Below are 22,112 nucleotides of genomic sequence, written 5' to 3' on the forward strand. Positions count from 1 at the left end.
CATTAGCTAATTGTTTTTAAGCGATTCCAAATCCAGATTTCCTGTTGCAGCTGTTATCAGTTAAAAAGCTCATGTCCACAGCAACAAACCGCAGAGTGACGAAATCAGACCTGCATTCGATTGGCTGCATGTGAAAATAAAATAATCAAATGGATAAGCACATCATTTACTGGGATGCTCCTTTCTGTTGGACATTGTGTTCATTTTCTGCAGCCACAATGGGTATACATGTTATTCCTCATAGTCATCAGTATGGAGCTTCAACCCACATCTCATAATTGCAGCTTGTGAATCATACATATCCTGCCTCTGCCCAGCCTGTCAGATTATTTTCAGTCACGAGAAGCATTTTAAGTGGAGAATCCCTCACTGAGTAGCACAGTGAGGGGATCAGGGTATTTTATTTTTGTTGTAATTTACTAGAAACCTTTTGTGAGCTGGTGGAGCAGTGGCTGTTTGTGCTATTCTATGATTTAAGGTTGGTTAGGATAGGACAGGTTTATGGTCTACACAAAACATGTCCATTACATTTTGTGCTCAAAATTATTCTTAGATAATGAGATTTTAGTCTGCTCAGTTCTGCCTATTTTGAGTTTCTTTCAGAATTAGCTGTTTTAATCACTTATTGTTTTTTTAAGCAAAGAGAAAAAGCAGAAACAGAACAAAGAGCTGCCTATACAGAGGATAATGCTTTGACTTCTTAGCAGAGTAGTGTATTCAACAATTATTATTCCGGTCCTCATTCTGCATTATAAAAGGTCAATTTTCTTCATTTTTTACTACAGTTATGCTTCTTGTAGCTTCAGTAAGTGTGCCAATATTTCCATCAAAAATATTTCTTCCACATTTGCTGTCCATTGATCTTCCTTTGACGTCGTTTCCTTTCCTTATGGCTCTTTTGGCTTCATCTCCAGTCTACCTATATATAGGTCTAAACAATTCATTGGCACTTCATGTTCTAGTATTTTCTGTAGCTCATTTAACATTATTTCCCGCCTCTTGTTGCTTTAAAAATTAGCTGCTTCTGGCCACGTCCCCCCAACTCAACGTTTACACTCGCAGTTGAAAACGGCTGCCAACAGATGTGAAATTATACAGCCGTACATATTTGGAAAGCATTTAGCAGTCTAGTGGTTTCTGGATGGTAGCAACAAAACAATAGCAAAACGCTGGTCTGTTAAAAACATCTGACCAAAACCTTCTGGAACTTTTCCTGGGTTGCTAGGTGACGGGCTGGGCCTGGGTGGGGTTGCTAGGTAACGGCACAGTGCCCCTCCAGTGTTACTCAACAGTTCTTTTTTGAAACGGCTATTTTTCCAGACACCAAAAAACATTAACTTACTGCCAAAAACCAGCGAGATGTTTTTTTTAGAAGCAGTAGAGATCTAAATGGAAGCATAAAAACATGCAAAGTATGGGTTTTATATGTTTTTGTTAATGTTAGAAGGAGGAGAAATGGGCAAGTGTGACGGTTTGAAGGGTTTTCCTGATCTGAAGGGACCAGTACTTACACTGTAAAACTTTTGAAGGTGGTTTAACTTGAAAATCAAAGTCCACCTGCTGCCTTGAAAATGCAATTCAAGTCAACTAGAAAATTGTTTCATTTTAACTCAGAAGTGAAAGTTTATGAATTTGTTTTAGCAACGAGATAAGTTGTCTAAACATCGTTTTTTAAGTTCATTAATCTTAAATAGTGAGTTTTGACTTAATGCTGCAGTTTAAACCAAATAATTACTAATTAATTAATCTCTACATTTTTTAAGTGCTAACCTAAGAATTCAACTCTTGGAGGTTTGATAAAATTAGTAAAAAGTTAGCACAACCATACCTGAGTCTTTCTGATTAAACTGAGCTGTTTGTTTTCTCTGCTGGCGTTTGTCAGACCTCAGCGACCGCCGGCTGGAGGTGGTTGGCCTGGAAGGAGCCATGGAAATGGGGCAGATATACACGGGTCTTAAAAGCGCTGTGAGGCTCGCTAAAACTTCCCAGATCACCATCAGGTAGGAGCGAGTCCTTAAGACTAAATAATCACTTCTACTTCTGTTAATTGCAGCTGAAAGCAGATGTTTGGTGTACAAATTCACATTTACAGTAATATATTTTGGGTTTTTTAATCAAAAAACTCCATGCAACTTGACGATTTGTTTGTGTTTCATACTCAGGACGAAGAAACCGTTGCCGATGCAAATAGATGGAGAGCCATGGATGCAATCCCCCTGCACGGTAAATAAAACCTGGAAATATCATTAGAGCTGGAGTACAGCAGGGTTTCTGCAAAGTCTTTAAAACAATTATTAAAAAGTCTTAAATTTTGCCATCTCAGTTTCAGTCCAGAATACCCACAGAATATATTAACTTTAATTACTTGGATGTTGAATAAACCTTTTAGTTTTTTTTATTCCTTTCTTCTTCCACTGCATTTTTTTATTTTTTTTATTTTTTGAGAAATGGCAGCTTTGGGTACGACGTAGCATTTGAGCCGTTGTAGATAAAAGAAAAAATGTGGCAGCGGGGAAGTAAATATCTGTGAAAAAACCTCAGAAGTTTTGAAAAATTAAAAAGAATCGTGCATATTCTCTGATGTCAAAAAGTCTGGAAGAAAAAAAATCCTTTAGTAAAGGCATAAATTTATATTAAAACTAGAACGTTTTCTGACATTGTAAAGTCATATATTTCCATGAAAAACAATTCAAAAGTTTACAGAGGTTAAAAAGTCAAATATTAGTATTTTTGTCACAAATTATTTGTACCATAAATGATTGAAATTGTCCATTTACATTCAGAAAACATAAAAAAAAATTCTGAGAAATTTTAGATTTTTTTCCCCCTTAAAAATGTATTTTAAATTTTCTATTAACTGCCTTTAATAATTAAAAATTATTCTACTGTTTCTTGAAAATTATGACTTTACAACAACAAAGAATATCCAGGGTTTTTCTTTGTACATGTGAGATTAACCTAGAAATTTGAGGGTTTTTTGTTGGAAATTTACTCCTCATATTTCTTTTTTTTTTTTAATAAATAATGATTTATATATATATATATATATATATATATATTAAATAATGATCTGCAAGTTTTTAGAAAGTATTAAAAAGCCAAAAGTTTAATTGTCTCAATTTTATTAAATAAAAAGCCATTTTTTTGCAAAGAAAATACTATTATTTAGGTGATTACTATTATTCCATTTACTTTTTACTTTAATGATTTTATTTGTTTAATGTTCTGTACTTTTCTTATTATTACGCTTTTACTGATTTAAAGCCAGCCATTGTAAAAACCATAAAAACCTACTGTTGTTTTTTTTTATGGAAATAAAATCTAAAAATGCATATTTACAACCTGCTCTTTTCCCTTGAGATTGTGTAGAAGCCATAAAGTACATATGTTAAGATTTGGTTGTATAACTAACGTAATCTAAAATTAAACATGCTTTGCTGAATCTTGCAGAAACCCTGTATAGGAAACATTTTTAATCGCTGCATTAGCTTCAGTACAATGTTTGATTTGGTAACGTTTTTAACCGCCTCTTGTTTTTCAGATTCATATCACACACAAGAATCAGGCGTGTATGTTGATGGCGCCTCCATCTAAATCATCAGGCTTCTTCAAGTAAAACTGACCGTCTTAATGCATGTTTACTGTTTATCCAGGACTGACACTTTTTGATATAGAATCAGTGTCTGAGGTAGTTTAATATTTGCATTATAACAAAGAAAATAGGATGTTTTTTCCAGACATCTCGTGTCTGTAACACACATTTCAAGCATGGCATCATATGAAAGCAGACCCGAATGTTAAACTATGTTTGCATTGTGGCCAAAAGGATTTTGGCCAAATTATCTCAGTGTTAGTAAAACTCTCCAGTCCTGCTGTTTCGAAGCTGGACAGCAGGTGGGAGTGCTGCTCTTTAGAAACTTTAGGTAAGGTGAAAGTGGCTGTGATCTTAAATAGGACAACTGTTTGGCTTCATGTGCCTTTATAATCATTTCTCTTTGGTTCTGATTAGATAGAAGACCAAGGTTTTCTGTATGTTTGCACTTGGAGGACTGACCATGTAGTATTCTTGTTTTGTTGTGGCTGTAAATATTGCTCTGAAAGCCAAATGTATGTTTAGAAACACAGGTGGAGAAAGAAACACCTTTATTTCAAATTTAGGCTAATATTTTAGCTTTTTTTTATTGTTATTTTCGAAAATATACTTGAAAACTGTTTAAGGGAATGGAAAAACAAGCGGCCTGCTGTTCCTCTCTGTGTTTTCCAAGTTTTTTTTTACCCTTATGTGGACCAAACTTGGTTTTTCTGGGTTTGATTAAATCAGAGAGCTACTCATTAGTGATCATATTATCAATACATATTCTCTGAATGTGTTATGAGTTAGACTATTGATTGGGGCTATTTATTATAGTATACATACTTAAATGCTTTATCAGCTGTATCATTTCAGTATAGCTAGAGAATGTAAAAGTAATAACTCCATGTAAAGATTTTAATAAATTGTCTGGGATTCAGTTTGTGTTGTGCTCATTTAACACATTTAACAGAACATCGTGTAATTGATTCATTTCACCTCTAGGGGGCAGAATTTCTCTTCCAAAACTTTTATGAACTCCATGTCTAATATAAAATATGTATACGCATGTAGTAACAAGCTGCTGATTTGTGGTGTGCATTCATTTCTCTTATGATTTGATTCCCAGTAAAATACAAAGATTGATAGAGACTTGGTGCCTTGAAAAATCATTTATATCCCTTGAACTTTTCCACTGTTTGTTTGGTTAAAATCACAAATTTCAGTTAATTAGTTGTTTGGATTTTATGCTATTTACCAACACAAGCAAGAACAATCATTGTAAAGTGTAAAGAAAGGATTGTTGAATTAAAATGTATATTAAAAATACATGGGTTTCATGTGTTTTTACAAATAAAAATGTGAAAAATGTGACCTGCATCTGTATTCACCTCCATTCACATTTGTCCTTGAATAAAAAGCAGTGAAACTTTCCTAAAAGGCTGTTTAACATGTAGATACTCAGATTACACTTGTGTGTAGTTTAATGTCTCATTTTAACTCATCTAGAGCTGCAAATGTTAAATATTTTTGTTGGGCTAGAAAATGTTTTTAATGTTAGAAAATACTCAGCAACAAAAATGAGATTCATGTTTTTGAATATTTGGTGAAACTGTCACCATGTTGTGACAGTTTAGCATGAGACAGATCATGTATGAATAAAATTGAGCTCCGCCTTCTCTCAGTGCTACCTAGAAACAACCAATCAGAGCCATGAGGAGGGTCTTAGTGCTGTCAATCATCCTTGTGTGAGAGCTACTCATTGCTCCCCACCTTCACCTCTATACTCTCTGCTACTTTTTCCTGACTACAGAAACTGTTATAAATGCTGAGGTAGCAGAAAAACAGCTTTCCTGGAACTGTTGTTGTTCTTCCACCATTTAACAGTCTGTACATGAGGATGATTGACAGCGCTAAGACCCTCCTTCCGGCTTTGATTGGTTGTTTCTGACTGGGAGCAGTGAATTTCTTCAGACTGCAATAGTAGAAGAGGAGGAGATTGATCTTTGCACATTTTATCTGGCTACATTACACTGTCACTGCCTCCTAGCGACGGTTGGCATAGTACCCCAAAAGTATTACTACTTCAACATACTTTGACTCAAGTAAAAGAAAAAAGTAGCCATCCAAGAAGTTACTTAAGAGTCAAAACTATTTGGGGTAACACTTTATTTGAAGGGGGGGTGAATAAGACTGTAATGACACTGTCATTAACATGACATAACACCTGTCATGAACATGAATAAGCCTTCATGAATATTTATGACTGTTGTCATAAAGTGTCATTCGGTAAATTATTACACTTTTAATACAAAGTTGACATTATTCAAAATGTCTTTGTTATGACAACTTGACATTAACCAAGAAATCATTACTGTTTAAACTTTACCTTTAATAACATAAAGTTACCTAATTTTTAAAGTGCAATCAATAATACTTTTATAACAAATTTATATCAGTAATGATTTCTTGGTTAATGTCAAGTTGTCATAACAAAGACATTTTGAATAATGTCAACTTTGTATTAAAAGTGTCATAATTTACCGAATGACGCTTTATGACAACAGTCATAAATATTCATGAAGGCTTATTCATGTTTATGACAGGTGTGATGTTTATGACAGTGTCATGACAGTCTTATTCAACCCCCTTCAAATAAAGTGTTACCCTATTTGGTAATAACTGATCAAATAGTTAGTCATTTAATATTGTAAAATTACATCATCAGATGGACCAAAATATAAAGTTAAATGGAAATGTTGGTGTTTTACAAACCAAAATGACAATGATTCATGGAAGTAACAAAATAACAAAATCAGGCAAAAAAAAAAAAAAAAAATCAGTTTCTTTCATGAAACTTTAACAAATCCTTCAGGTGTGTCTGTGTGTAGTGAATTTTTGATTAAAACATGTTTGTTTTTCATTCATTAAAGACTCAAATAAGAGCAGCAAAACTTCATAATAAAATTCCTCAAAAAGTACAGCGCAGTAAAAAATACTCCGAAAAGTAACTTTTGTCCACTCAAGTAAATGTAATTGAGTAAATGTAACTACTTGCTACCCAACTCTACTAGTCTGATTCCCTTCAGTGTGAAATGTGAAAGGGAAACGCCCGAGGCGCTCCTGAAAGCATCACAGCCATGGCTCTTGGCACTCGTTACGTCGCTGGGAGCTAATGAGTCCCCGCCTCCACCGCCTGTTGAGCGGCGGCTCTTCACTCCCAGGAGCCGCAGTGAAGTTCTGGTGAGCTTCACGTTGAGGATCAAACTTTCGGCATCTCTCTCCGCCGGCTTGTGTCACTTTGTACCGGACAGTCTGGGCTACATTTCATTCACTTCCCAGCAGCAATGACGTTCCGGAGGCTGAAGAAGGTGAACTCCAGCGGGGTGGACGGAGGATCCGCATCACAGGACAACGACATTTATTTCCCGTCGTCAAAGTCGGACAGCTGCAGGACGGTGGACCTCCCGGCGAACTCCTCCGAGGTTTATAACTACAAGACTCTGGCTTATTCTGGGGGCACGCTGCCCAGAAACTTCAAGAAGGTAAGGCTCAAAAATCATTTTATTAATTTCACACCGTCAAATTTACCTTTTAAAGTTATTAATTTATTATTTGTAGAAGTAAAAATAAAAGAAAATCTGATTTTTTTGTTTTTGTTTCTATTTACACTTTTCTTTTTTCTTTTTTTTTTTTAATTATACTCATAAATAGCCAGCATTATCCTCAGCCAGCACTAAAAGCAGCATGTTCGGTCCAATAGCACACATTTGGGACAAAACAGGGGCGGTTCAACCCCACATGGGGCCCTTACTGGAATCGTAACGGGGGTCAGGAGCTTCCAACCACATTCAGTCACTATTTTTCACTTTTGTCCTTTCATATAGTTGAGTTTTTGGTCATTTTTCCCAGTTTTTCTTTTTCTGTTCTTCTGTTCTGGGATGTTTCATACCAACGTTGCATCAGTTCATAAAACCAGTTTTATGTTTACCTGCTTTAGTTTATAGTTTAGTGTGATAACGGTATAAAACTCTTTCATATTTACAATAATATATATATAGATAATATGGGTTTTCGCTGTGAAATTTCTTCGGCACTCAATTGAATCACAATCATTACATACTTATCAGAACATACAGTTAAATTAAATTTAAAAATGGAGAATTTTTCCTACTTTTCTTATATAACTCATTAAAATATTAAACCACCAAACAAAACTGATACAGTACATTACTAAAGCCAGAATGCTTTGTTTATAAATGAGAGTAAGCTGGGATGAAATGGAAACCAGAAATTAATATCATCCACGTAGCATAATCAAATTAATTGACTTTACAACAAATTGTTTGTTGCTTCATTTAATAAATTAAATTAATCCAGATCTTAATGACATTTGCTGATAATTTTAAGTAGTTTGCCCTTATTTTGTTGACCAGGTCTTTATGGTAATAAGAAAACATCAAATTATTGTTGACAATAAACATTCAGCTGGATAAACATGTAATTTAAATGCAAAATTTTAATAAACTGCACTGAAATGTATTCAAATACCAAAATATTGTGTCCAAGCAGTGCTTTGTAATTTCAGCATAACACAAATTGTGCAGCTCTAATGGAAAGCGAATCAGTAACAAAATATTTTACTCAGGAAGGCAATTTTTTCAGCCACACTGTAATTTACCATAAATGATCAGATATTTAGGACAAGTTTACCCATGATGCATCAGATCGAGCTGCCCTGATGTGGTTCAGGATCTGAAGTAGCACAGTTTCTTTTACTTGATCTAGATCTTGAAATAGATTAGAGTGATGAGCACGAAATCTGAGAAATCTAAAATCTCTTTCAGATCTTATCTTTTGATGATTTTTGTACTTGTTGTGGTTTTAAAAAAACCCCTGCTGACCTCGACTCCCCGAAAACGGTTTGATCTCCTCATTTTGGCTCTGCTGGAAGATTAAGTCATTGATTTTCAAGTGACTGACATTTCTTCTTCTACTCTGTCCAAGAATGACATCAGTTTTCTGTCTCATTCTGGTCACTCAGCATTTTTCTGCTCTGGGTTTTCTCCAGTTGTTCGTCACTAACTTTGGCCTGAGACAGACATTTGGGGTGTTTTCACAACCGATACTCCAGTGGACTCGGTTTGATCGGGAACCAAAGTTGCAACATTTGCTACATTTTCACTGTGTCAAACAATCCAGGCTAATTGAAAAACCAGTTCCCCACAGCACATTTTCAGCAACAAGGCCAATCGAAGTGCTAAAATTTAATTTTTGCTCACATTTTGCAGAGATGGAAGTTGCGCTCAGTGTCTTCTTTGGAGTCGTTCTCAAGTCGTTTCCTTCAGTAGTTCTTGGTGCAGCGCCGCCACAGGCGCGGAGGGGAACAGGTTTTTCAGTTAGCTTGGATCTTTTGTCACAATGCAGAGTGAAATCGAACCGAAGTAGCTGAAAATGTAACAAATGTTGCAGTTTTGGTCCGTAATCAGACCGAGTCTCCCGGACTATCAGGTGTAAAAACACCTTTAGAGAATCCCGTCTCCACAACGTGTTGTACAGTGCGGCGCAGTTATTAGGAACCCCACCCACCCGCAGCCTGCAGCGGGGCCAACAACACCGCATTGTGCGCACTCAGGGACGGGAGACCCCGTCAGGTCCGCCCCCGGCTGCTCCGTGTGGGTACTTGGGAATAAATGCCCTCATTGAGACAAGTGCTGGACAATTCTGTAAGTGTTGGGACATAAAGAAAGCAACATTTTACTGGGCAGAGAGCCTCTGGCACAAAGCAGGCTTTCATGGGAGCAACATTTGAACATGATTGAGGAGATTTTCAGCCAAAGTGTCTGGATGGTTACATGTCGTTTTTACAGTCAGGTAGAACAGGAGCCTGACCTGCTGCTGACTTTGGTTTATCTCTCAATGCGCTTATTGTAGCCCAGTGTTTACCACAGAGCCTTGTGCGTTTCTGTTTATAGCCTGGAGTTTGTGTGAATGGCTCTAAATAACAAATAAATCAACAGTTTGTGCGCTTCGGGGGCAGCTGATCTGCTGTGAAACTCAGGCTAAACTTAGCTTTAGGTCTAATTTCCAGTTGAAAGTAAACCAAAAGCATCCCAGACATGCATGTCTAGTTTCACTCTTATTATTTTCGAGCATAATGGATCAGTGGCTTAAAAACACAAACAAACAACCTGCCACGCGCTTGCTACTGCTAGACCTGACAGACTGGTCGAAGCAGTTATGCGTACATCCTGCACATGTTGGACACTTTTGGGGAGGGGGGAATCCCTTGTGAGTAATCTGGCAGTGACCTCAAGCAGGTGTCTGAGATGTTTCATCTCTCGTTTTCGTTTTCTCCTCACAGGGTGGAGGCTCGCAGAAGTGGAAACCCCTAACGCTGCCCCCAGAACCACAAAGGTACAATCTCCTCTTCGTCAACGTCAGTCACAGCTTTCTTCTTCTTCTCTCACTCTGACGCCACGACTGCGTCATCGCAGAGTCCATGTCCAAACAGAGAGCTTTTGTAGATTTAGGTTTTCGTGAGATTTGTAAAGCGTCTTCATGAATTTTTATGTCTTCTGCTGGTGGCATTTCATTGTCCTGTGTCTCTGTGACGTCCACATGGACACAGAGGACGTCCTGTACGGCCAGCAACTTGTCCTCTCATGCTTTTCAGACACTGTACTAATAAATCCACATATCCCAAAAGCCTCTTGAACTTTTCCACCGTTTGTCCCAATGCAAAGACAAACGTCACTGCAGTATTTTGGTATTTTATGTGATTCACCAACAGAAAGTAAGGTGTTGTTTTGATGTAAATAAAAAAGAGAAGTCTGATTATTTTTGTGAAAAACACCTCATGATATAAGGGTTTCGTATCAGTCAGTCGATAATTATTGATTAGTTCTTTATTTTAAATATCGGAAACTGGTTACGTGACCTTATTTTATCCAGTTTTCACTTCATGTTTTTGTTTTTTATTTTTAAGCAGTTAAAGTGCTGCTACACAAGTTACTCAACTGGTTGTTGGTAGCATTAATTAACATCAAGGTCAAATAACTCATGGATGAATATCTATTGATTAAGTGATTTCTGAATGCAGTAGATTGTATTGGATCTTATTTATGGATGTCAGAGTTTTACATTTTACATGTCAGCTGCTTAATTGGTTTATGACAGCAATAAAAGTTGCTTTATTTGAGAACAACTTGCAAATAACTGACTTTCATTTGGTTGTACTAAAGATGAGTTAATCTTTTTGACTATTTTGGTTTTAAATCATATTTTCTTTCTCCCTTTAGGAAGGTGGTGGACTTGGAGAAAAATGAAGAGGAGGCCTTTGGTTTTGAGATTCAGGTAAATCACACGATTAATGAGGATTTCCTAGTTTTCTAAAATGTCAAGTGCCATTTAATTCTCATGCTTTAAAGCGTCAGAAACAATCAAATAATTTCTACAGATTCACCGATCCGATATTAATATCTCTATCGTCTCAATATTGAAAAAAACATCTATGTGCCAGATCCATAAGCGCAGATCTATCCGGTCTAATTCTTTACTTTTTGCTCTGAGTGACGTCATGCTTTATTATTTCTTTTACATTATATTTATATTCCATAATTGCACTTTCTGCACCATTGAAAGAAGGTTTATTATAGTTTATTTTCACATGTTTGACCACGTTAGTCAGCCTATTGTATTACATTGGCTGTTCTCATAATTGCACTGACAGAACAAATTAAAGTTGTGTTGTTTTTACTTATTTTACCAGTTTTGAAGCTATTGATGCGTTAAAGTGTGCTGTACTGATGCAGAGTTATCATATAAATGTGTAATTTTTCTGTATTGGAACAATATCGGCTGATGCTAAACCTCAGATATCGGTATCTGAGAAAAGTGCATTCCTAATGATTTCCTGCGTCTCTGAATCGAGTTGTTTCTTTACGCCAGCGGGAGTAAAAAGGTCATGCATCAGTCGAATAACTTGTTCATGTTCATCCCATGACTGAAGCCTTTTTTCCCCTGCAGCATCTTTATTTTAAGCGCTGTGGTTTACTCACACGTTGTGGATGTAAAACCTGCTCTACTCTCTCCCACCATGCCAGCAGGAACTTTACTCACAAATCTCCAGCCCCCCTGCAGCGCCACGCCTCACTCTGTTTTTCAAACTCATTCTTTGAATAGTTTGCAGAAATGATCAAAAAGTATGAGCACAGCATGGATATTATAATGTGCTGCTGCTCGCATAAAGTCTCAGGGAGTGAAGGGCTTCTTCTAGGAAAAGACACGGTGTTCTATTTGCGCTTTCGTTAGGCGTTCCCGCCCTTCCTGCCCGGCTGCGGCCAGAAGGAAGTGAGGCCATGAGGAGCAGTTTGATGGCCAGCAGAGACCGCCATGAATGTGGAGTCTCGCGTTTCCTGGTGCTTTTCCTTCCTCCGAGTCGGTACTGTGGATATGGAGCTGGGAATGCAGCATGCAAATGTGAAATTTGCCTTTCAGTAATATTTGCATGCTAACATGTTTACCCTGCTGGTTGCTGAGAAGGAAGCCGGTAGCTATAAATACAGGCCAGATCTGAATCATTTCAAATTTCCACTGGAACTCTCATGCAACCTGGATGCATGCTCTAACTGGAGCAGAACCTGTGCAAGGCAGATGCAAACTTTTGCAACGTTTGTCTAGTTTTATTGTCCTTTTTTAACCGGTAATGGCCTCTTCAGCAGCAGCATGTTAACTGTCTAAAAGGTGTCTGGTATGGGGAAGTGTATTTTTGTCCTTTCTGACCTTTGTGCAGAGGCGCTATGGCCACCGAAACAAGGAAGTTCATTGAAATGCATGTGGAAGTAACAAGTCAGAGTTTCCAAGAGAACAAAATATAAACGTTAACGCTGGCATGGAAGTACGCAAATAGTTTAAAACAGCAAAAATAAGGAAACATGTTGTCATATTAAGCAAAACTGTGAAACTACAGAAATACTCTACAAGGCTGCTGAAATGTTTATTTATAGCCGTTATGGGCATGAACGTCATTTTCATTTAGGGTTTTCAAAAAGGCTTTTATTTCAGACAACAACTTGAATGATTCCTATAAACTACAATTGACTTCACAAGTTTTTTTTTTCTTATATTAAGATTTGTATCTTTAAATGTACTTCTTTTAATATTGTACAATTTTGTATGTTTTTTTAATTATTTGTCAGAATAATCCATTTACAAAAATAATTGTTAGTTGCAGCCCTTGTTCAAATGCATCATTAAATATTACTCTTCTATTCAAGCCCATGATGAGTCTTTAAGTTCTCCGTTCGGTTTGTTTTGGGAGGCGAGAGGAAGCGGCTCTTCTTCTCTGCTTGCGTGCGTCACCCATGTGCGTCCTCTGTGATAAAACGGTCTTTCCGGTACTGTCCGTCACGACTTCCTCTGCATGCGGTTCAGTGGCTTTCTGTCTCTGATGTTGCACCAATACCACAATATTTCAGAACATCAGAAGTAAGTCGGTTTTGAAAGCCGTCTAAAAAGAGGAAGACTTGTTTCACCTTCACGTTCTCTGTTGTCTCTTTCCCAGACTTATGGCCTTCACCACCAAGAACCAAACTCCGTGGAGATGTGCACGTTCGTGTGCCGGGTGCACGACGGCAGCCCGGCCCAGCTAGCAGGACTTAAAGTTGGCAAGTGAACCTTTTTTTTTAAGTTTTTGTTTTTTTCGCCATGGTTTAATTTTTTTGGGGATGAAACCTGAAATAACCTGAAAAATGCTTGAAAAGGGAAGAGAGCATGACCAGAGTTTCCTTTGTGTTTTTATCAGCTGACATTGTGCACATTACATCAGCACAAACCAACCTGCTGCTTGGTTGTTTTGGGAAGTTGAAATGTGGCTGCTTGATTTGACATTTTTCCTGCTAACAAACAGCTATTTCAGCTGACACATGCAGCGCCTTCGAAAAAGCGTTAACACCCCTTAAACCTCGTCGCAAAAAACTCAAGAGACACAAACTGCTGCCAGAAGTGACCCGCGTCGCTAAATAAATTCCACCTCTGTGTAATTTAATCAATTAAAGCGAACCCGATCATTTCTATTTGCATGTTTGTTTTTCTCTTTCCACCAAAACTAAAGGCTTCATTCACATGCATTTGGTTTTTATAGACGCTTCATAATCCATTTTATTTGTTCTTTTAGTTGTTTTGTTTATTTATCCTGAATATTTGAAATATCTTCCAGTTCCAGAGTTAAATGTTTGCTAGAAATTAAAGTTTCATCTTTGAGAGAGTGAACTTGCATTATTATACCATTACCATTATATTACTTGAAAATGGTTTCAAAACAACAATATTGTCATTCATCTGGGATGATTTATCGTCCAGAAAAATTTGTTATCATAACAGTTTTACTTCTTAAAACTATAGAGTGAGATTTCTGCCCAGTCATCTTTGCAAAAAATATATCAAACAAAAACATTTTCTAACCATTCAAGTCTTATAGAGTTGAGTCACTTTTAGTTTTTAGTAGAGGTGAGCAATGTGGACTTTTAACTTTATCGCAATATTTTATGGTGCTATTCTTCTTTTAGGTAGCATGGCACAGCTTTTATAACACCAGGCAAATATTGTTTTAAAATTTCAAATAGGCTTCTTTAGAAATTAAACTTAAAGAAGTGGCATTATTACCAATATGTTACTTAAAAATGGTTTCAAAACAATATTATCGTTTATCGCAATAACTTTTGCAACAATTTATCATTCAGCAAAAGTATTCAGTTTGTAAATGTGCAAAAGATTATAGATAATAACACTAAAGGACCTCCTGTTGTATTTGCCATTAACTGTATCGACTCAGGGGAGACTGAAGACAAATGCATGCCACACTTTTCAGAAAAAAGAGAGGGGAAAAATGTGTTATTTTTCTTCAACTTACTTTCTTTTGGTTTGTCACATAGATTCCCCCAAAACGGACTGAAGCAGTGAGTAAAACACCAGAGTGATAGTTGAGTTTGAAGCAGAAGAGGTTCAGGAAAGGACAGGAAATAAATAAATGTGAGCCGACACCAGAGAGCTTCTGTGTGCCTCAGTAAATTGTCTCTGCTTTTGAAAGTCGTCACGGCTCAGTCACGACTCGCCGAGCGCCACGTCTCCGCCGGTCAGCGAGGAAAGAGAGAAGGTGTTTATCTCTTCCAAATCCAAACTGGATGTGTCAGTTCCACTTCTTTCACTTCTCGCTCGCTGTCCTATCTGGACACAAAGCACGTCGAGCCCAAACCACATCTAATTACCTCATGCCACTCTCTAAGAAGATGAAACGGCTTCAGCTACTTAACGCCACACACATGTAAAATATTTGGGTTCTTTTCACCGTAAGGAAACTTGGAGTGCAGTGACAATTTGAACGCCACGCCTGCACATGTGCACTTCACATGTGCAGAGGTTTCATCCCTCGGTTGGCTGCATCTTCAGGAAATTAAATCCATATTGACTGGGAGCATCGTGACCTCATGGCGGTTGTTTAACACGTGTGTGTGTGTGTGTGTGTGTGTGTGCGCAGGGGACACCATTGCAAGTGTGAACGAGACCGCCGTGGAGGGATTTCTGCACAAGGACATTGTTCAGCTCATCAGGTCATGCGGCAACACACTGAGGTACGGCTGCTGCTAACGATTATTTTTACAAATCGATTGTTCTAGTGATTAATCGAATAAAAAATTTGCTCATTCTGTGATATAAATTAGTAGAAATACATGAGCAGATGCAACTAAATAAGTCATTTTTAAAGAGGAAAATAAATATTCTATTGTCTAAAACGCTTGACCATTTGTAAAAGGTTCTGGGTGGAACATACTTATAGAGAAAAGTTTATTATTATTATCTTGACAGCAAAATATGTATATTTTTTGTACAGGTTTGTTCTGGTTCCTACTCTTAAAATGTTGTTTTTTGAGTCTGTATTTTTCAGTTAATTACAAAATTAATTGACAATTATTTCAATAATTAATCACGATTAATCTGATTAATCGATTCAGCCCTACTCTCTGGTGTAGTTTAAAAGGCTGCTTTTAAACTTTAAACCTCAGCTTAAACTTTCATCAAATGGTCTTTTGTGAGTCTGCATTTTCCAGTTAGCAGTTAATTGATTACATAATTAGTTGACCGTTACTTCAATAATCGATTAATCTGATTAATCGATTCAGCCCTACTCTCTGGTGTAGTTTAAAAGGCTGCTTTTAAACTTTAAACCTCAGCTTAAACTTTCATCAAATGGTCTTTTGTGCATCTGCATTTTCCAGTTAGCAGTTAATTGATTACATAATTAGATGACCGTTACTTCAATAATCGATTAATCTGATTAATCGTTTCAGCCCTACAGTCAGGTAGACAGTTAAAGGCTGCTCTGGAGCTTAGACCTCACCTTAAACTTTTAAGTTAAAGTTTGTAAAGCACATTTTTAGTTGAATCCCATCAGACCAGTGGAGAAATTCAAACAGAAGTTGAGAATATTGTGTGCCAAACCCCTGCTGGTGATGATTGGACGAGTGTCTTCTGTAACTTCCTGTCCAGACGGTTAGGTTCTGAGTTTCGTGCTGAGTTACATGAGGACAGACGAGCGTTACCTGATATCCGTCCTCCATGTCCTCAGGATGTTCTCAGCTGTGTGAATGTTGGAAACCTGCTGAGCCGCTCCTCAGTTATGTCACCAAACAGTTTCTGCAATTCACTCCGACGAGTTTCTTTGCCAGAAGAGCTAAGAGCTGAGTCAGTGGAGAGGGAAAACAAAACACAAATAGTCGACTTTTTCTGGTCCTGAAGTTTCATTTCCTACTGCTCACGTTGTAGAGCTGAGAAAGTAAAACGAGAATGTTTTCATTCATCTTTTCCAGCTGAAATTAAATTCCTGTTTTTGGTCCTCTCAGTTTTTTAGCTCCAGGTAAAACAAACCATATTTATGGAAACATAAATGTGGTTTATAAAGTCTACTGGCTTTGAATCTGACATGATGGACGTTTCTCAAAACTGTGACAAGTTTTAATTAATATATTCATATAAAACCCATATCTACCTTAAAATCCAATTCACCACTAATCAAAGTGAAAATTAAACTACTACTGACTTTAGTTAAAGTATTTTGTTCACACAGAAAATTCCTGATTCCTTTAAACAGCAAAAGAGGATTTTAAAGCGAGATGAACAGTTTTATTTCTTTTACACCAAATGATTTAAAATGCCAATGCAGCAGTTTTTGTACCTGGTTTTTTAACAGCGGCAACACTTTTTAGATATTATGCTTCTGTTTCCATCACTTTTATCAGCTTGCTTCCCCACCCACAGTATTTAAAAACCTGCAGTGACTTTTGGTTACGATATACCGAACACTCATTATAAAAGTCGCAGAAAAATGCTAAATAATGGGAATTTGAGCCAAATTAGGGACAAAATTCAGCCGTTTGGAGCTCCTGAACTCAGTCACAGTTTACAGTAGAAAAACGGTTCAAAGTTTAAGCGTCTCATGGAAAGTTGAGCTTTGACTGACTAAAAGTTTGTTTTGATACCGTTTGTTTTGAACACAGTAGGAGTTTAAGCTTCATAAATTGTTGTTTGCTGTTTTTCGCTTGTGTCTTTAAGAGAGTGATGACGTCAAGCACTCTAGGTTTTGACCTGAAAAACTATCTATTTAAAATGCTGTGATGGGTTTAGTCTTTATCTCTTATGCAGTTTGTAATGCATCAAATTGTTGGCATTTTTGTCTACTTTCACGCAGTGCGTCTCCTAATGTTGCAGGACATGGGGTTTTCTGTCAAATCCACCCAAAGTGCAGTGTAGTCGCACTAAAACTCCCATTCACTTCCATTATATTTCAGCTGCTTTTTTTTCTCAAACCTCTTTTTAAGGGTCTCTTTAAGTCGTCGTATCGCTTCTATACAACACTGTAGACTTATAAAAACTCACACATGGGGCCACCAGAGGCTTCTACCTCTCGCTGTTAAGCAACATTTTGATACAATGTATCGTTTTCGCACAGCACCTGTTTGTTTGAGATTGAATTTCTGTGGGGGGGTTTTTTCAGAAGGGACAAAAATCAGCATAGCAACCAATGACTCAGCATTTTCTGATTGAATTTTCTAGCTTGTTTAAATAATTTCTCCTGTTGTGTGTTGAGTCCCTTAGATGTTGCTGTCTGTCTTGTTTTTTGGGTGTCTAATTTGATCCACGCTCCGCTCTTATCCCCTCGTTCAGGCTTGTTAAAGATCGAAGGAACAATTAGTGCGGCCAGGCTGTAGGCTTTAAGGGTTTTATAGTCGGACGTCATCAAATTACACCCTCTGCTTCACTTATTAAAAGTGCTAGTGTGTAAATGAGTTTCTTACTTTGTTCCCCTGCTCATGATTAAAGAGCGTTTGCGTCGTCAAAGTGGAAATGGTTCATGTTTATCCTTCCACGCTGCTTGTAAACGCCAGTCCTGTTTTGGACTTGTGAAAAAAGCCTCTCATAGAGTTTCTTTAACAGCTTTTTTCTGCCCTTGTAGGTTTTATAAGTGCTTCCTGTTGAGCTTAATAACCCTGTGGTCTTTTGGTATTTCATTTTAAGGCTGGAGACGGTTTACAGTGACTCAATCCGAAAAGCTGAGCTCGAGGCCCGGCTGCAGTATTTAAAGGTGAGTAGTTTCCCCTAAGCTTTTTGTTTGTGAGTCAGACTGATTATGTGTCCAGTAGCCTTTCACACCCACACACACACATTTAGGTTATGTTAAATGCTACGCATTGGGACCCCTTCCCCCTCGCTCCACACCTGTCTCCAGAGTACGTCCGCCTGTTGCATGAAGCGGTCAGACGCAGGGAAGCGGCTCAAGTGCACAAGCTTTCCCTAAAGATTACAGCAGCTGTTCTGCTCTAATCCAATGCAATACAGCCACTATTATAGATACCAAGCCAGCAGTTTAAACATCAACCTATTAGGTGCTGGTATTTTATTTTTTTCAATGTGTGAAGAAGCTATTTGCTTTGTTTGTAAAGGAACAAATCTTTTGCTTTTCGCTGCAGCAAACGCTTCATGAGAAGTGGGATGAATATCGTTCGTTGATGGTGCAGGAGCAGAGGCTTGTCCATGGTAAGTCATCATTTTAATTCACTACCTTCCTGATGCCAGCTTTCATTTTGCTCATAAATAGATGAATATATTTTCATATTTAGATCTGAAACGCTGCAAAAACTCACAATTAGACAAAATAAAAGCGTTTTTGGTCCAGTTTCTGGTACAAATGTCTCAGCACACTTGAAATAAAACAGAACAAACTTTCCAGTAGCTTTTCAGCAAAGACATAGGAGCTTGTTTAAAGTCAATAATTCACTAATATTTAGAAAAAGTACTTGCTCCACAGGCAGATTGTTTCACTTATAACATGGGAAAAAGTCTTGTTTATACATCTTGTTTTTCATCAATATTAAGGATTTACTTGCTTAAATCAAGTGCCTATATCTTGCTGAAAAGTTACTTTTAAGTTAGTTTTGTCTTATTTTAAGTGTACTAAAATATTTGCACAAGAAACTAGACCAAAATTACCTCAAGATATTTTTTTTTTTTTTTTTTGTTGCTTTGTTTGTTCTTTGAGGAACGTTGCTGGATTTACTGTTTTCAGGCAGCACATTGCATAAGCTCTTAATTTCCAATAAAATTGGAAATGTTAACTGGATTTTCCGCGCTGCTTAAATGGGACTTTTATGTCGGTTTCCGTCAGCAATGGCAGGAGTAAAATAAGTCAGAAATTTGCATAATTTAACCTTTTTGCCAATAAATTCCTTTTATATGCCATTTTTTAAGTCCAGATGTTGTTGCCTGCTGTGCTGACGTTGCTCTCATCTCCTGCAGGTATCGTAATGAGCGACGCTGCTCTGTACGAGTCCCTGGAGTCTGCAGGAATCTACGGCAGCCTCGGTGCTCCCAGCCCCGCGGCGCAGAGAGCCCTCCACTGCACCGGCAGCACCAGCAGCAGCGCCAGCCTCCTCAGCACGGCCACCGAGGACGACCCGCTCTACCAGACCTGCCTGTACCACTCGGACGGCTACATGGACTCGAGCAGCGCCGACAAACTCAATGAGCAGCCGCCTTCCCAGAAGCAGCAGCGCATCCGACCGACCAGCGAACTCCTCACCGTGACCAAGACTCACCTGACCCGCAGCGCCAGCACGCGCAGCTACGTGAGGGGATCTTCGTCATCCTCGTCGTCCGTGGGCTCGGCGGAGAAACAGGGAGGATTCGGCTCGCTGCAGAGAAAACCCAAACAGAAGAGCTTCCGCAGGCGTCTCCTCAAGTTCATCCCAGGTTTGAATCGACCGCTGGAGGAAGAGGAGAGCAAACTGTGAGCAAAGGACAGAAATAAAGACTAAAAACAACAAAGACTTTCAAACTAAAGTGCCAAAGAGAACAGCAAACAGCCTCCAAAGAGGCTGTTTGCTGAAGCCTGACACCAAAGCAAAGTGGCTGCATTGCTGGAAAGACCAGTGGACATAACTTTTGCTTTGGTCTGTCTCAGCTTCTAAGTTATTTATTTATTTTTACATGTTCTTGTCATGCAGAATGAATGATGTTTCTTTTTTTTTTTTTTTTTTTTTTTTTTTTACTGCAAACCATTTTTATTTAATTTCACTTTGGGATTAATAAATTATTTTTGGATTTAATTTGTAATGTAGCAAAAACTGTCTCATTATAAGTGAAATAATCTTCTGGAACTAATACTTTCTAAAATCAATATTAATCATTTACTTAAAACAAGCTTCTAGATCTTCTTGAAAAGCTTAAATAATTCCTTTATATTGATGGAAAAAGTACTAGTTCCACTGGCAGATTGTTCCACTAAGACTGTCATTTTTCCACAAATATTAAGGAATTACTGACATAAAACAAGCTTCTATTTCTTCCTGAAAGGTTCTTGTAAGTTAGTTTTGTCTAAGATATTTACACTAGAAATTAAAACCAAAATTACTTCGCATGTTATGCTTTTGCAGTGTTGGCAAACCTGTGACAACTTTAAATTGTCCAGCGCTCTAGAAGCCTGTTTTGTTGCCTAAAAATAAAATATGTGAGATTTCCAGATTGCATGCTCCTTTACTTCTTAAGAAGCGTCTCATGCTTGCAGCAGCAGCCGGATGACCTCCAGCTGAATGTGCATCCTCTTCCATGTGATTCTTTCATATAGTGAGCCTTCACAACTTTTCCACCACTTCACAAGGCCGCCCCTCGTACATCTGGAGACCAATGTGTGGCCGTGAAGCTTAAGGCATTTAATGGTGTAAGGTATCCAGAAAGCAGGCTGTTGTATCGCCTCTGACACAGTTTATTGTTGGGGAAACCAGTGAGGAATGTGCGGAGAAAAGCATGACCCAAAATTCCCAACACAGCCGCTTTCTTTCAGCTCCTATGGGGCAAATGCCGATTCCCACGGCGGACTCAGTTGTCCAGGAGCTTGCTGGCTCTGTGGTTGCGTGCATGCATGCGTGTTTGCTGGGTTGGGGGGTTGCAGGGAGTCTTTTCACTCCCTGGCTCCCGGCTGACCCGTGAGGTCACGGTGGTCACTCTCAGCGTTGGCTTCGCGGCCCTGATCCCTTTTGTCCTCGGCCGCTCATTCACAGACGCATCAGCGGATGACGATGATGGTGAGCGATGGTATGCAGCCGTGTGCTACACTGCAAAAATGCAAAATCTTACTCAGTATTTCTGGTGAAGAACAAATACCTCAGTACACTTGGAATAAGACAAAACATTTGATGAACAGTATTATTTCCAGTGGCAGATGATTTGACATGTAGTGTAGGAAAAATGTCTTGTTCTAAGTGAAATAATCTGCCTGTTCAACTAGTAGTTTATTAATATTAAGCAAGTAAAAACAAGCTCCTATATCTTGCTGGAAAGTTACTTGTAAGTTAGGTTTGTCTTGATATTTGCACTAGAAACTAGACTAAAAACACTTAGTCATACTTTGTGTTTTTTAGTGTAGACCTGTGAAAGAGAGGTGAGGGGTTAGTCACTGATATTTGTTTATGCATGCTTGTTGGTGCCTAAAACATTAGTTTAGACTGAATAGGCTGAGTCCATAACGAGGGGATAATTAGCAGAGATGACCATAAAACTAAAGCAATGAACTAAAAGGCCAAACAAGCAGCTGACGTTAAGCTGTTTGCACAGCAGGAGATCAGCAGGGTGTGTGGTTACTGTGGCAAACACCAACTTTCCACAACAACTCAGATGACACTGAAGCAAGTTTTTCAGTGTTTTTGTTATTGTCTTAGCAGAGTTAGTGTACTTTCAAGTACGCAGTCTGTGTACATAAATGACCAGACTTCTTATAGCCTTTGAAACAAAACCTGCAGATACAGCTTTGGAAATTTTTCTCCAGCATCTAACAAGAGATGAGTACTCCAAAAATATTCTTAGTTCCACAAAGCAGACTCTGGTTGTTGATATTTTTGTCTTTTTGTTTGTTTTTTGCAAAAAAGGCAAAGTAGCACATTGTAGCATTCACTTGTCCTGGCCGTTGACTTTACAGCAATCCCTCATACTGATC

General features: G+C 38.0%; 2 protein-coding genes across 2 annotated transcripts in view; both read left to right on the forward strand.

Moving 5' to 3' along the window:
- Window positions 1-4,945, forward strand: part of dgkaa (diacylglycerol kinase, alpha a) — a 35,802-nt gene extending 30,857 nt beyond the window's left edge. Inside the window, exons 22-24 of the mRNA XM_014985676.2 lie at window positions 1,883-2,000; window positions 2,163-2,223; window positions 3,542-4,945. Coding sequence (XP_014841162.1) covers window positions 1,883-2,000; window positions 2,163-2,223; window positions 3,542-3,616 — 254 coding nt within the window. The 3' untranslated portion in view covers window positions 3,617-4,945. The remainder of the gene's footprint in view (window positions 1-1,882; window positions 2,001-2,162; window positions 2,224-3,541) is intronic.
- A 1,778-nt stretch (window positions 4,946-6,723) lies between these two features.
- On the forward strand, window positions 6,724-20,642 carry tamalin (trafficking regulator and scaffold protein tamalin). Its single transcript, XM_014985652.2, has 8 exons — window positions 6,724-7,116; window positions 9,936-9,988; window positions 10,873-10,927; window positions 13,137-13,239; window positions 15,108-15,201; window positions 18,143-18,209; window positions 18,595-18,661; window positions 19,421-20,642. Exons 1-8 carry the CDS (start codon window positions 6,919-6,921, stop codon window positions 19,912-19,914), a joined length of 1,131 nt encoding a protein of 376 aa, XP_014841138.2. The 5' UTR covers window positions 6,724-6,918; the 3' UTR covers window positions 19,915-20,642.
- Window positions 20,643-22,112: the final 1,470 nt, after the last annotated feature.

Source organism: Poecilia mexicana, unplaced genomic scaffold (genome assembly GCF_051168715.1).
Source record: "Poecilia mexicana isolate PSO_F unplaced genomic scaffold, ASM5116871v1 scaffold_7, whole genome shotgun sequence".
Taxonomy (NCBI): Eukaryota; Metazoa; Chordata; class Actinopteri; order Cyprinodontiformes; family Poeciliidae; genus Poecilia; species Poecilia mexicana.

What these genes read in the sequence shown, in the direction of transcription:
- tamalin (XM_014985652.2), top strand. Translation starts at nt 6,919, where the DNA reads ATGACGTTCCGGAGGCTGAAGAAGGTGAACTCCAGCGGGGTGGACGGA. An exon ending in CCTTTGGTTTTGAGATTCAG is followed by an intron (nt 10,928 to 13,136) that starts GTAAATCACACG and finishes TCTCTTTCCCAG; the next exon opens with ACTTATGGCCTTCACCACCA. An exon ending in TCATGCGGCAACACACTGAG is followed by an intron (nt 15,202 to 18,142) that starts GTACGGCTGCTG and finishes TTTCATTTTAAG; the next exon opens with GCTGGAGACGGTTTACAGTG.